The sequence below is a fragment of the Alligator sinensis genome, unplaced genomic scaffold, assembly GCF_000455745.1.
Source record: "Alligator sinensis unplaced genomic scaffold, ASM45574v1 scaffold215_1, whole genome shotgun sequence".
NCBI classification, from domain to species: domain Eukaryota; kingdom Metazoa; phylum Chordata; order Crocodylia; family Alligatoridae; genus Alligator; species Alligator sinensis.
The window spans coordinates 1,218,810-1,232,137 of NW_005842259.1; the positions used below are offsets into that span (position 1 = coordinate 1,218,810).

The 13,328-nt window shown below is 42.7% G+C and overlaps 1 protein-coding gene across 2 annotated transcripts in view; it reads left to right on the forward strand.

The window, feature by feature from the left end:
• The window catches only part of SLC25A17 (solute carrier family 25 member 17), a 50,292-nt gene that overhangs the window by 18,808 nt on the left and 18,156 nt on the right, over positions 1-13,328 (forward strand). For both annotated transcript variants that reach the window (XM_025208885.1, XM_025208886.1), the window contains exons 3-4: positions 5,127-5,193; positions 9,188-9,339. In XM_025208885.1, coding sequence (XP_025064670.1) covers positions 5,127-5,193; positions 9,188-9,339 — 219 coding nt within the window. The remainder of the gene's footprint in view (positions 1-5,126; positions 5,194-9,187; positions 9,340-13,328) is intronic.

The following is a 13,328-nucleotide window of genomic DNA, read 5'->3' on the forward strand; positions in this document are numbered from 1 at the left end:
TATTCAGTTGCTTGTGAGCATGTATATTGTGAAGATACAGATTTGTCTGACAAGTTAGACATGTTTCCCAAATCAAAATTTTACTCAGAGGCACCAGCGAACTCTGTTATTGACCTTTAACCAGCTTTCCCTTAGCCATTATGTACTCAGGAGGAAGAGAGATAAGCCTTTCAACATGAAACTTCATTTTGAAATTCACCCTATCCATTGGGTAAGCTGAGAGGATATAGCTAGCTCTTATTTGAAGTTAACACCTCTTCAGGTAAACAGTCTTGTGACTATCCTGGGGGATCAGCATTCAGACAGCTATTAGGCCCTGTCATGTCCCACTGACCATTTTTGGGGCTGCATCATACTACAAAAATATAGAAGTACATTCATACCAAGTGCCATGGTTCATGCAAATATAAATAGCATAAAACTGAATATAGGCTAACATTCTCTGTAAACAGAGGCTAAGCATGACAGTAGTACAGCCTATTCAGGGGAATATCTGTGGAATAATGTACTCATTACTGATAATTAATATCCTCCAAAATTACTGCATGTAGATATATACATGACACCCTCCATCTGAGAAAGTGATGATGCAGAAGTTAGTCTCCAGAGTTATTACAAAGTCATAACTAAATCTTAATGGCATGATGCATTAGCTGTTATATGTTCCCTCCTGTTGATATGGATAATTTCCATATCAAATTTTTGAAGCATGATCCTGGACAAGTCATGACAGGCACTTTTGACAAGGCATCTTTGATCTCTTCAGAGCTCTTTTGCCGGCTTCTGTCCAAATTTACTGTGTCCTGTTTATCATTCCTATCAGTAACGTATGTAAAAAATAGTCTTACTGAAACTTTTTACAAACCTCCCATAGCTGGGGTTGGTAATGTTTTGCAGAATGGGAGAGGGCCACATTAAGGGAGTTTCTAGCTGGGAGGCCACAGCCGCAGCCCAAACCCACCCCTTGCTCCCCCCCACCGCAAATGCTGCTGTCTTAGCTTCTCTCTTCTCTACCTGGGCAAAGCCCCGAGTGCTGAAATGCTGCAGAAGGCCCCTGGCTCCAGGGCCCAAACACAATGGTTTTATGGGCTGGTTCTGATTCATGGGCTGTTGGTTGCTGATTCCTATCCTATAGTAACTAGCAATTCCTCTAAAGGACTAGATCTGCTTTTTAGTTTGGGGTATTGGCCAATCAGGAATAGCTTGTACCTTTAAGGCATCAGGTTGCATTTATTGCACTCCTCTCCCCCAGTGACCTAGACATTATGGCTTGGCTGCCCACATTTTATAGTTGGATATTTTAACACTTAGGTGTACCTCCCTAAGCCTTTTCAGTATAACTTCCATGTAACCCAGGTGTTTCATAGTTTCATAGTTGGTAGGGTTGGAAGGGACCTAAGCAGATCATCAAGTCCGACGCCCTGCCATGGGCAGGAAAGGATGCTGGGGTCAAACCACCCTGGCTAGGTGATTGTCAAGCCTCCTTTTGAAGACCCCCAGGGTAGGAGTTGAGTACCACTTCCCTTGGAAGTTGGTTCCAGCTCCTAGCTGCCCTGATTGTGAAGTAGTGCCTTCTGATGTCTAGCCTGAATCTACTCTCTTCCCAGCCATTGCTGTTAATAGCCATACCATCACCAGTGTACTATATTTATTCTAATATAAGATGAGTTTTTTCTCCTGATCAGCATGGGGAAAAGAGCCCCTTGTCTTACATTTGCATACAAGGAAACCTCATTAAATACACTGTCTATATTTGAACTGCTGCCAAAATCAGCATGTGCTCACTAATGGAAATTACCTATGAAGTTGATTAAATCCAGCCAATACTGAGCATGGCTATAAAATACATGGCCCATTTAGGGCAAACAAGCTGATGGGAATTTAACAAGGAAAGATTAGTGCAACCCATCTGACTAAGATATATGGTAACGCCCATTGAGTGTAGTCCCCCTCAACACCAACTCTTTCAGGTTATGGTGAGCCACTACTTTGCATACATTTTGACTTCCTCTTCACTCCCACTGTTGAGTTGCAACTTTCTTTCCCACTTTCAATTATTCCTGTTTCTTTGCCAGCCTTAAGTGTCTGGTAAACATCACCAAATGGGGCCCCAAATAATTCATCCAGAATCCCTGTCCTCCCATCAGCCTGTTGCCAATGATTAATGTGGCCCAGCCCTCCATGAGGTGGAACTGGACCAGGTTGCTCTCTGCCTCATCTGCATATCATTTTTTGGAGAGTTCCAGGACTCATGGAAAGAACTATTTCCAGTCATGTGGGGGGGCGCTAATTAGCACATGGATCCTTTGTGGGGGAGGGGGGTATCTGGAGTACACACAGGTTGAGCAGTGCTGAGCTGTAGGGTCACCATAGCTTGAAATGCTGCTGACTCTGCTGGGGTCCAGCCCAATGAACTACATGTTTTCCTGGAAAATGGTGCATAATTCAAATTCGCATAAGGGGAACCCACTTTACAATGTAACAAATAGGGATACTGTGACAGGGGGCATGCTCGAGGCTGGGTCTCAAGCCGACCTGCCTACCTGTCTGCATAGGGCAATCTGCCCAGTCTCACCTGCCACTACTTTGCTGTTTCTGTAACTGGTGGTAAAATGCGGGAGGCTGCCCATTCCATGCCTCAATGCCAAGGGATGCTATCCATGACTCTGTACCTCCCCTACACCATGGTCCATGCCTTGCAGGTGGCATCCAGATGTTATTGTACTACCAGCCTGAAGCCAGACCAAACATAGGACTCTGTCAGACCTCTTGCATACACACACTCATACTGCTCCCCTCTCACTGGGGCCTCTTGCACTCCACCCTCTCTCACTGAGCCTCTTGCTTGCTGCATGATACTGTGTCCCCTTCACTCTGCCCTTCTCCTTTTTTGGAGTGGCTCTCTTAGTCTGTGGGGCTTATCAGACTCTTTCCTTGACTGGCGATATGCAGCCTGTTGGGCCTCTCCCACAGCCCTCATCTGGGTAGTGGCCAGCTAATTTACCAGGCACTGGGCTAAGCTTACCCCAGCCCTTCACCAGGCTATTCTATATACCAAAACACAACAAATGTACACTCACTCAACTGTTACGGGGTTGGCCCATGTGCTGCCCTTCAAGCTGTCCCTTTAGCCCTACTCAGCACCTCCTAATGCACAGTCCTTCAGGCTGTAAGGATGCACCCTACTCTGTGTGGCCCGCACTACTGCCCCCTCTCTGGGGCCACACTACTGCCCCTGTCTGGGGCCTCTGGGTCTTACACCCCCTGGGGCTCAGGTGGCCATAGCCATGCTGAGCCCGCTTACCCACAACGTTGTGGGGGCTGAGGTTATTGAGGCACCCCTACCTGCCATTCACTGGGGAGGTGAACGGTCCTGGTAGTTCCTGGGGGCTGCCCTGCCATGGGCAGTCTCACCAGGCCTCCGTTCCCCAGCAGGGTGCAGTTTCAGGTCATGCCCAGGACCAGGAATCTCCTGCCATCCACATAGCTCCTGCCCTTACCTCCAGGGGTTTCATGAGCAGCAGGGGAGCCGGGTGGTGTTGCTTCCTTGGCTATAAGCTGCTAACTGCTAACTCTGTCTGGCTTACCTTTGTTTGAAAATGGCCGCCTTAATTGGGCACCTGCCGGCTGCCTGCTCCAAAGGTGCACTGCCACATCTGCGTTCCAAGACCTTGACTGTACTGACCCCCAGATCCATTTCTACCACTTTTACAAGACAATTTTGGTACTTGCCAACAGCAGGCAGTACACACAAGCACAGGGCACTATCATAATGGGGATGGCAACTACAGAAACACATTTTGCAGACAATGAGCAAGGAGCACATATCCACACAGGAGACTATATTTTGGTGCATGTCATTCCCACAAAGCAGCTGGTTTCAGGCTTCCACCACACTGATTGCATAAGAGTGAATTTACGTCTCTCATAATGAATTTTTGGTATAAAAAGGGTCATCGTATAAGAGTGAATTTGCACATACAGAACCCATATAAAGTGAGGGAAACCTGTGTATGGTAAATCATAAGCCTTTTGGCTTTGGACCAGTACCATGCATGGTTTGTACTATATACGGGTAGATACAGACGTGCTTCTTATAAATGTTTTTACAGTGTACCTGTGATAAAACTTGCAGTAGTTTCAAAAAAGGTAATATGCATCTATTTTGGATGATTTTAGTCTATGGCCACTATATGCACATTGCTACAGCTGTGTTACTTTCAAGGTCAGTTCTTTTTCAAATGTGTTCCTCACTTCCATGTGCTCAGGGAGAGCAGGGTCTTGACAGTGAGGAGAGGGAAAAGGGCCCCTCCAGATTTATTTTCCCTGCTGTAGCAGTGAGAGGGTGACAAATTTAAGGCAAACCTCCAATAATTAGGTTCTATACCTGGGAAATTATATTGAACTTATAGATTTTCCATATATAGAATCTTAAGTTAGGGGTCATCTTATATTCAGGGTTGCCTTATAGTCTAGTAAATATGATATGTTTGGGGAGAATCATGCAGTCCAGCTAGGATTTCTAGAAGGTGGTGGCCCCTGAATTCATGAATCCCAGAGGTTGAACTTTGAAGTCATTCAGTCTCGTGTCTGTGGTGAAAGTAGACTTCTTTGACCATCCTAACTGGAAGCCACAGAACCAGCAGGTATTTGAAACTGCAGCTAAAGCTTTATTAAGAACCAGGATGTGATCACTGGGCAGTGCTTCAGAAATGTATGGTTGATGCAATGTGGTGCTGCAACCTTCAAATTTTAAAAATAAATAACTAAATAAAGGCCCAGGGGATGGCAGGGAGTAGTTCTAACCCAGGGAAGGGGGACCTCTAAGATGAATGTAAGAAGCAGTGTTATTAGGGACACTGTTCTGGCAAGCATAGACTATGGTATGGACAGCAGTGAGTTGAGGCCAGATCTAATCGCTTGTCAGAGGTGGTCCCAACCTCCAGTTCTTGGTTCAATTTTCAGGTTGGAACTTAACAACAGTTAGGGTGCAGTAGTCCAGTGTACTTGTGTTAGTCTTATAGGAGAGAGAACCAATAAAACAAGCACTCTTAAATAGCAGGTCAAAAGAGCCAGCCAGTAAGTTGAGAGAGAAATTGTCTAAAAGTTAGTCTCTTGTCTTCCAGTTGATGAGAAACGCAAGTCCAAGACAACACCTGCAGTCTTACTGGAAATAATCAAAGAAGAAGGCCTGTAAGTACAGATGTTAACTTTTAAGGCATGTCTATGTGGGAGCTCTCAGGAGAGTTACTGAACTATCTTCAAAGTGGATTAGTTAAACCTCACTCAGCCTTTTTGCAGGCACTTTTAATTCAGAACTGAATAACGTTAGACCTAAATAAAGCCACTTTAATTCTGACTTAATTTGTAAGGAATGTATAGGAATTCAACTGTTAAAATAAATAACACATCAGTAAGAATGGTGCTTGAGGGAAGTAATAGTTGGATTTGAAAGAATGCAAAAATCAGAGGCCCCTAACGCATGTAATGTTTAAGATGTGATTAACACATTAATAATGCTTTAAATAGTAACCGACCACGTACGCAACTCAGTTTAGGGTGTGAAAATGCAGTAAATGAGCCACAAAGTTATTCTACATATAATGTGAAATACATTTGTGTCTCGTGTCTTACATGTGTGTCCAGAACCTGTCAAAACCCCATGGGCTACAGCTGGGCGACACAGGGTTTTTGACAGGTCCTGGTGTGCAGGGTGCTATAAAACCATGTGTGCTGCCCAATTGGTCAGCACATGGGGTTTATACAGCTCCTGGTGCATGGGAAGCCCAGCATTGGGCTCTGGCAACTCCCCATGTACCAGAACTTGTCAAAATTGTGTGCTGCCCAACTGAACAGCACACATGAATTTATAGCTCTCAGTGGGCTGAGCTGAGTGTTGGCTGAGATTGGGGACTGGTTTGGATCCTGGCCCCAACTGACATTCAGCTTATTGGTTTCACCTTGCTGATGCAGAGGGAGGCCAGGTTCCCCCTGCACCAGCAAGTAAGGCCCAATTTGGGATCTAATCCCCGATCCTAAAATCGCATGTCCTGCCATGCCACATGTGCATGGTAGTACACACAGTTTTGGGATTGGGGATTAGACCCCATCATGTCTTAAACTGAAAGTTGTTCAGGGGTCAAATTTCCTACTCTTACAGAAAAAAATGAAAATGCAAGTTTCTGGCAAAGGGAATTTTTTATTGATTCAGTTAAAGGCCTTTAAAGAAGCCTGGAGAAAATACAGCATAGTTTTGGAAAGATGAGCGACTGAAACAATGAGAAGTTTTCCACAAGTGCAAGTTCATAAGCTTCCTGCAGTTGTTAGCAATGGCATCTTTCATTTTCATAAATATCTGCAGTAGTGGAACTTTTTGAAAGTGGATTTTGCTAATTCATACTTCTTAGGTTCTTGTCTGCACCAGGAAAATGAGCTCATCTTAATACTTTTCCCCATTGTTATACCCCTGCCCACTGCTTTTGGCCTTTCCAAGTGACCTTGGAAACAGTGATCCTCTGGTGTAGTATAGGTAGATCTGATGTGACATGTGGATACAATCCAGGGCAGGAGTTTACACCTAGTTTCTCTTGCTAAAGTAGATTAGGCCTGATGGTTCAGGTAACTTGAACCATTAAAATAAACCAATTTTTCTCATCTTTGTTTTCTCCTTTGCATTTTGAGAGTTTCCTTTTGGAAGATCATTATGTTTCTCTTATTGTTGTGGATGCTGGAAGGGCTTATTTTAAATTGAGGTATATGTAGTTCATATCAGATGCATCCCTTTTCTGGAAGTAAAAGAGAATAGAGATTGTGTGTTTATAAAGATTAAGTTTTTCTCCATCTTCTGTGTCTCGAGTAGTCATATATAGTCAGTTAATTACAGAAGCCTATAACTCCAGCACCTAACTTTTTATAACATTTTGTACTTTCCTAATTAAATGTGGAGGGATGTTACACCAGCTGTATGATAAATGTTTAAGTCTGAATCTTTCATGTCAACCTCATACTTTGTAACATGCTTCACTAGAGTTCCTTGTTGCCTATGGAAGTGAACAGATGACTGCATACTTTTGAACTAGAAATAGAATTCAGAATTACTGTGCTTAGTGTGATCTGCTATTAGTTGGAAATAGTCTCAACAAGCGATGGCGTTATAGATAATATGCAAGATCAGCTGTTTGCATTCCCACTAACTATAAATATTTTAAAAAATAGTATGTAGTGTTACTCTCAAAGCATGACCATCATCTATCTCTAAAATGCTGAACTTAAATAATATATATGATACTCATTGATATGATAGATTTCCAAAACACTCTAGGGCAGTTTGACTTGACATTAAAAAAATAAGTATTAAATTAGTATTAAATGTTATTTGTCTTAACAAAAAGGTCATTCTTGTTAGTATAGCCATTAAAGTGTTGCTTTACAGCTAAAATTAACATTTAGAATAGATTTAGCAACTGATTTTGATAACCAGTAGCATGTGTTAGGTTAATACACATTTAAGTAATTATTCAGTTCAGTATACATTTAATTATTTATTAGATTGATATGCTGCCCTTCCCAACCGAGGCTCAAAGGAGTTTACAGTAAGACACAGAATGGCATAAAAACAAGTGGAATATTAAAATGTATTCATAGTTTTAATTTTTGTAGTTTTTATTTTGTTAAATGAGAAATCCATTGTTCATTTTCTATTAAGTAGCTTTTCTTGAGATTTCTATCAAGAAACATTTGGATAGAAAATGAAATTCAGTGAAAAATATACAAGAGTGTTAAAGCAGGTTTTAAGTACAACTGCCACAAATGTTTCAATTAAACTAGAAGCATGATTTTTTTTACTTCTTTTTTTAGAAGCTGCATGTTTGGGATAGACAAGGATAAATTTCAGTACCACGTGGTACTTAGTTCTTTACACATTAGGTACTGTGATACCTGAAAGCTTGTCTATCCTAACCATACAGTCAGTCCAATAAGAGAGGTATTGCCCACAAAAATTGTTGCCTTGTATATTTCCTAGAATAGACTATCACAGTTGCATCATTACAGCACTTAATAAAAAAAATTACAGTTCCAAATGCATTTTGTATTTAAAACTACCTGATTTCTTAAAGGAAGTGTGGGTTTACTATTTTTAGTTAATTGATATTTAGGTACCTAAAATTTAGAAAGTTGCCTAGTAAGATTTTTTTTGTTTTGCCCCCCCCAACCCCCCCCCCAAAAAAAGCATAAACAGATTGTGTCTGTTTTCTTCTGAAATCAATGGAAGTGCAGTTTCAAACCTGATGAAGTGCTTTGGAAAAATCCCACTAGACATCTTTCTTTATCTTTAAATGTCTACCTATCTTTGGTAAAACTGATCCTATGTTCGATGCAACTTAAAAATGTGAAGGTGTTGTTGTCTTCCACTTGGTTTCAGGACACAGCCTGAAGGAGGGAAAACAAGCCTTCTTGTTTTTTCAGCCTCTAGCCAGTTCCTTCATTTTGACTGATCCAAATGAAGAAAACCTTTTCTTTGCACCTGTAGGCTAAACTGAAACCAAAAGTCGCTAAGACAAACTGTTCTGCACAACAGAAACTAAAAAATAACTGCTTGTCACTCCATTGTAAGACAGAAAACACAGATACTTAATGAAGTAGTGAAATGTTGACACTTACAAAGCTTGATTTGACCTCAAAAGTCTGAGAAAGTTTCTTGATTCGTTATGTAATGTTAAAAAAGGCAGTAGCCTTTACTCATTAAAATGTATGGACAGCTCATTGAGGCAGCATATGTTTACTTATTTAACAGATTATAGTAGGTTGCACTAAAGGTAATCCTTACCATAGGTTAAAAAGCGAAATCTGTACTTAATTTAAACTTAAAAAAAGGAAATTAAACTCATTGACTTCTAATTTTTATTTTTTAACCAATGCTACCTTGGGATCATTCTGAATAAAAGGAACTGTATTCTCTTGATCTTTTTTTAACAAATGCCCAAGTATCTCTTTGCTTTTCAGAGTCCTGCTCCAAAGTCTATAGTATCCATTGGAAGAACTCACTGACTTCAAGGCTTCCCTTCTACTTGTCTTCAGACTAAAACAGCTTAACTACGCTTCTGTTCAATAGGCTTTGGATCAGGCCCCATATGCTTTCAGTATTAAATGGTATTTTTCTGACTCTCATTTTGTTTAATCTCCCCAGGCTAGCACCATATCGAGGGTGGTTCCCTGTCATCTCCAGTCTTTGCTGTTCCAATTTTGTTTACTTCTATACATTTAACAGTCTTAAAGCAGTCTGGGTCAAAGGTCAACATTCAACGACAGGAAAAGATTTGGTCCTCGGGGTTGTTGCAGGTAATGGAACCGGCTAGGCATAGTGATATACCATGCCACGGCGTGAAATTATATTGAAATCAAAACTTATAAGACAGATTTACTCAAATACAAGATAATCTTCCCATAATTAGATTCTATATATGGAAAATGTATAAATTTGTTAGAATTTTCCAGGTATAGAACCTAATTATTGGAGGTTTGCCTTGAATTTGTCTCCCTCCCACTGCTACTGTAGGGAAAATAAATCTGGGGGGTCAGGTGGTCCATTTGTCCTCTGTTGTCCCCCTCCCTCCACCACCCCAACTTCTTCCCTCTGCAGTCCCTTGGCTCGCTCCCTTCCCCCCCCCACGTCAAGACCCCATTCTCCCTGAGCATAGGGAAGTGAGAAGCCAATTTGAAAACGCTAACTTTGAAATGAATAGACCTGTAATAACTTGCATAAAGGCAAATTACTAATAATTTGAATAATACTAATAATGTGTCAATAGACATTATTCAAACTGCAGCAGGTTTCAGCACAGGTACTCCATAAAAGCACTTTCAAGCAGCACTTTTGTACTTACTTACATATAGTACATGCTCTTTTATCTTTTTCAAGGCCAAATAAGTTCCAAATTCAACTGGGCAAAGCCCAGTAGTCAAGTTCCAAAATTTAACTGAGCAGAGCTCAATTGTCAAGTCTGTGGCTCTATCACCAGGCAGTCCTTCCTCCCAGACTCATTGGTTTGGGACTTCGAATACTCTCCAGATTCAGGCAGGCAACCTATGTGCAAGTCCCAGGCCTGGGCCTTCAATTTCAGCTGCCCTCTGTTTCCTTTGATCTTAGCCAGAAGGCCACACTATGCATGATATTTGTCCAAAGCCAAAAGGCTCATTATTTACCATATAGTTCATTGGGCTGGACCCCAGCAGAGCCAGCAACCTTTCAAGCTATGGTGATCCCATAGCTCAGCACTGCTTAGTGTGTGTGTGAGAGAGCTATGGTGATCCCATAGCTTCCATGCATGACTGGAATCAGGTATTCTTGTCACGAGTCCTGGAATCCTCCAAAAAACTATATGCAGGTGACGCACAGGGCAACTTGGTCTGGCTTCATCTCATAGAGGATGGGGCCCCACTAATCATTGGTGACAGGCTGAGAGAGGGGGCAACAGAGGGATTTTGGATGAACTGTTTGAGGCCCTGTTTGGTGACATTTACCAGACATTTAAGACTGATCTGGAAATGAGAAAGAAAGGTGCAGCTAAGCTGTGGGAGTGAAGAGGAAACCAAAATGTATGCAGTGTAGTGGCTTACCATGAAAAAGTCAGTGCTCAGAAGGACTGAGCATGATCACTACTGTGTATCTTATTCAGATGGGCTGCACTAGCCTTGCCTTGTGGTAGGTTCCTATCAGCATCTCGGCCTTTTTGGCTAAGATCAAAAAGTAAGCACATTTTAGGCACCAAAGGGAGAGTGGGTTTGGCCCTCCTGGTGCTGGCCTGGTACTGCAGTACTTCCAGGACCAGTGCCAGTTCCCTGTGGAGGGAACACTTACCTGTTTTTTTAAGGGACACATTAAAAAAAAGGTTCCCATCACCATTTTTGGCAGGGGAGTGTGTCAGAGCTTCCTTCTGCTTCTCCTGAGTGCTGGCCTGGTACTGCAGTACCTCTAGGCCCAGTGCCCCTTCCCAGCCAGGACAGCACCTGCCTTTTTTGACAAAAAAAAAAAAAAAAAAAAAGAGCCATGCACCCACACTAAATAATAATAATAATAGTAGTAATAATAATAATAATTATTATTATGGGTCCTAGGAGCATTTTAGGCACCAGGGGAGGGTGTTGGAGCTTGCTCCAGCCTCGTATTGCAGTACATCCAGACTCGGTGCTCATTCCCGCCTGGGGGAGCAACTGCCCCCCCCCCCCCCTTTTTTTTTTTTTAAAGTGCTACATAATAAAACATGAAAAAACCAAATAAACAGGTTCCCGTCAGGTATGCTTGCCCAATACAGGCCATGTATTTTATAGTCGTGCTTATTGTTGGCTGCATTTAATCAACTGCATAGTTGGTTTCCATTACTGAGCATATGCTACTTTTTAGCAGCAGTTTAAGGATAGACAATATACTTAACAGGTTGTATACTTGCATACGATTTTAAGGTGAGCTTTTTCCCTGTGTTGACTGTGGGGGTGGAAATCCTCATCTTATATTTGAGTAAATACAGTAATTGCTTTATGCAGGTCATGGTAGATGTGTGGTATCTCTCATAGTCTGCAGGCAGAATTACTTTGTGCTCTGGCTTCTCCTTATTGCTGTTTTACTTTCCCACTGTCATATTACATGAATGTGATTAAAGAAGATCTCTCCTTTGGGCTGTGAGACAGTACACTGTAGCTGCGGTCCATTTCTCCAAGTCTGTGATTCTCAGTTTTTATGGACTCGAGGTATCCCTCAGAAAATGCCAGCACTAGCTTTCACTTATTTTTTTTGACTGTGGAAAAGGAATAGAGCAGTTCACCTGTTACAAAGAACTTGGAAAGACTGCAACAGGTTATAATGTTTTTGAGACTACAGATTGACGTTAGAATTGCCCTTGCCCGCTCCTTCCTTCTCAATGGTGCCCTTCCACATGTTAAAGTCCTGTCCAACTCTCACATTGAAATCTCCAAGGAGGATGACCTTATCCTCTTTCAGAGTGATAGTCAGGATTTCACAAAGGTCAACATAAAATTGTTCCTTCTGCATTGAGTTGTGGGGCATATGCACTGAAGGTGGGAGCAAACAAATTGTTGGTCAGTTGGAGGCGGAGAGTCATGAAGTGCTCATTAATGCCAATGGGGAATTCTGCCATTCAGCTGACAATCTGGTTCTTAAATGGCTGTGACAGGGTGTATGAAGCACCCTGCCACAAGCAGAACCAGGAAGAATTAGGAGAGGGAAACTTACCTTGGAGAACCAGAGGAGCCGCGGCAAACCCTGATGCAATCCGGACGAACAAAGGCTGCCGCAGCAGACCCAGCCACTGGAAATCAAACATGGAGAAAAGAGACCGGCAAGGAAAAAGAACAGAGAGAAAGGAAGGCAAGCAAAGAAGGAACAGCTGGGTCAGGCAGGCAGCCAATAGGGAACTGCCAGCTGAAGGGAGGGAGATGTAAAGGATGCTGAGGGAGCACCTGGGGGAGGACAGAAGAAGAAAAGGAGCATAAGGAAGAAGAGAGAGCAAGCAAGTGAAGGAGATCTGATAGAAGACCCACGGGTAAGCTCTGACCTTCCTACTTACCAGATGAGGTCCAGCCGGGAGCAAGAGTTGGCAAAGAAGTCGAAGCGACCAGTGAATCTGAATCCGGGGGTGAAGGGAACCACTCCGGGGACATAGAAGAAGAGGAAAGTGAAGGGGAATTTTACTCTCCCAGAGGAGAGAGGAGAAAAGGGAGAGGACCCCAGCCACAAGAGGGTGACGGGGAGGAACCAGAGCAAGAGGTAGCTGTCTTGGGACCTGTGCAGGGAAGTACGGGGCAAGCCGCCACAGACCCGGCCTATAGATACAATCCTTTGGGTCAAGATAATAACAAACTTTAGTGGCAGTCAACATCGCCTGGAACATCAGGTGTGGTGAGGGCAGGGTATGGGGATGGTGGAGCCTTGCGAAGAGCCGCAGAAGTTCTGAGTCTCTAGCTGTTCTCCTTTGCCTCCCAGTAGTGACCAAGCATTATCTCCCATAACATCGAAGGTGGCAGGTGATTTATTAGAACGAGCCACTACTGTTCCAGCTGGGAGGTGACGCGACTCTAGGCAGCACTGGAGGCAGTCTTAAAATGGCAAAACCAATGTCATGTATTCACCTGTTGTTTGCAGGTTTCCCTTTCCAGAAGAACATATAGCCACCCCCCTCCTCCCTCAGATGGCCTTTGTCTATAACAAACAGTGACTAGCCACATACCAGTTAAGCAAGTAAACTACTTATATAGGTGATATGTTTTGGCCCGCAGGACATTTTAAATACCTACATCATTGTTAGCAGAATGTT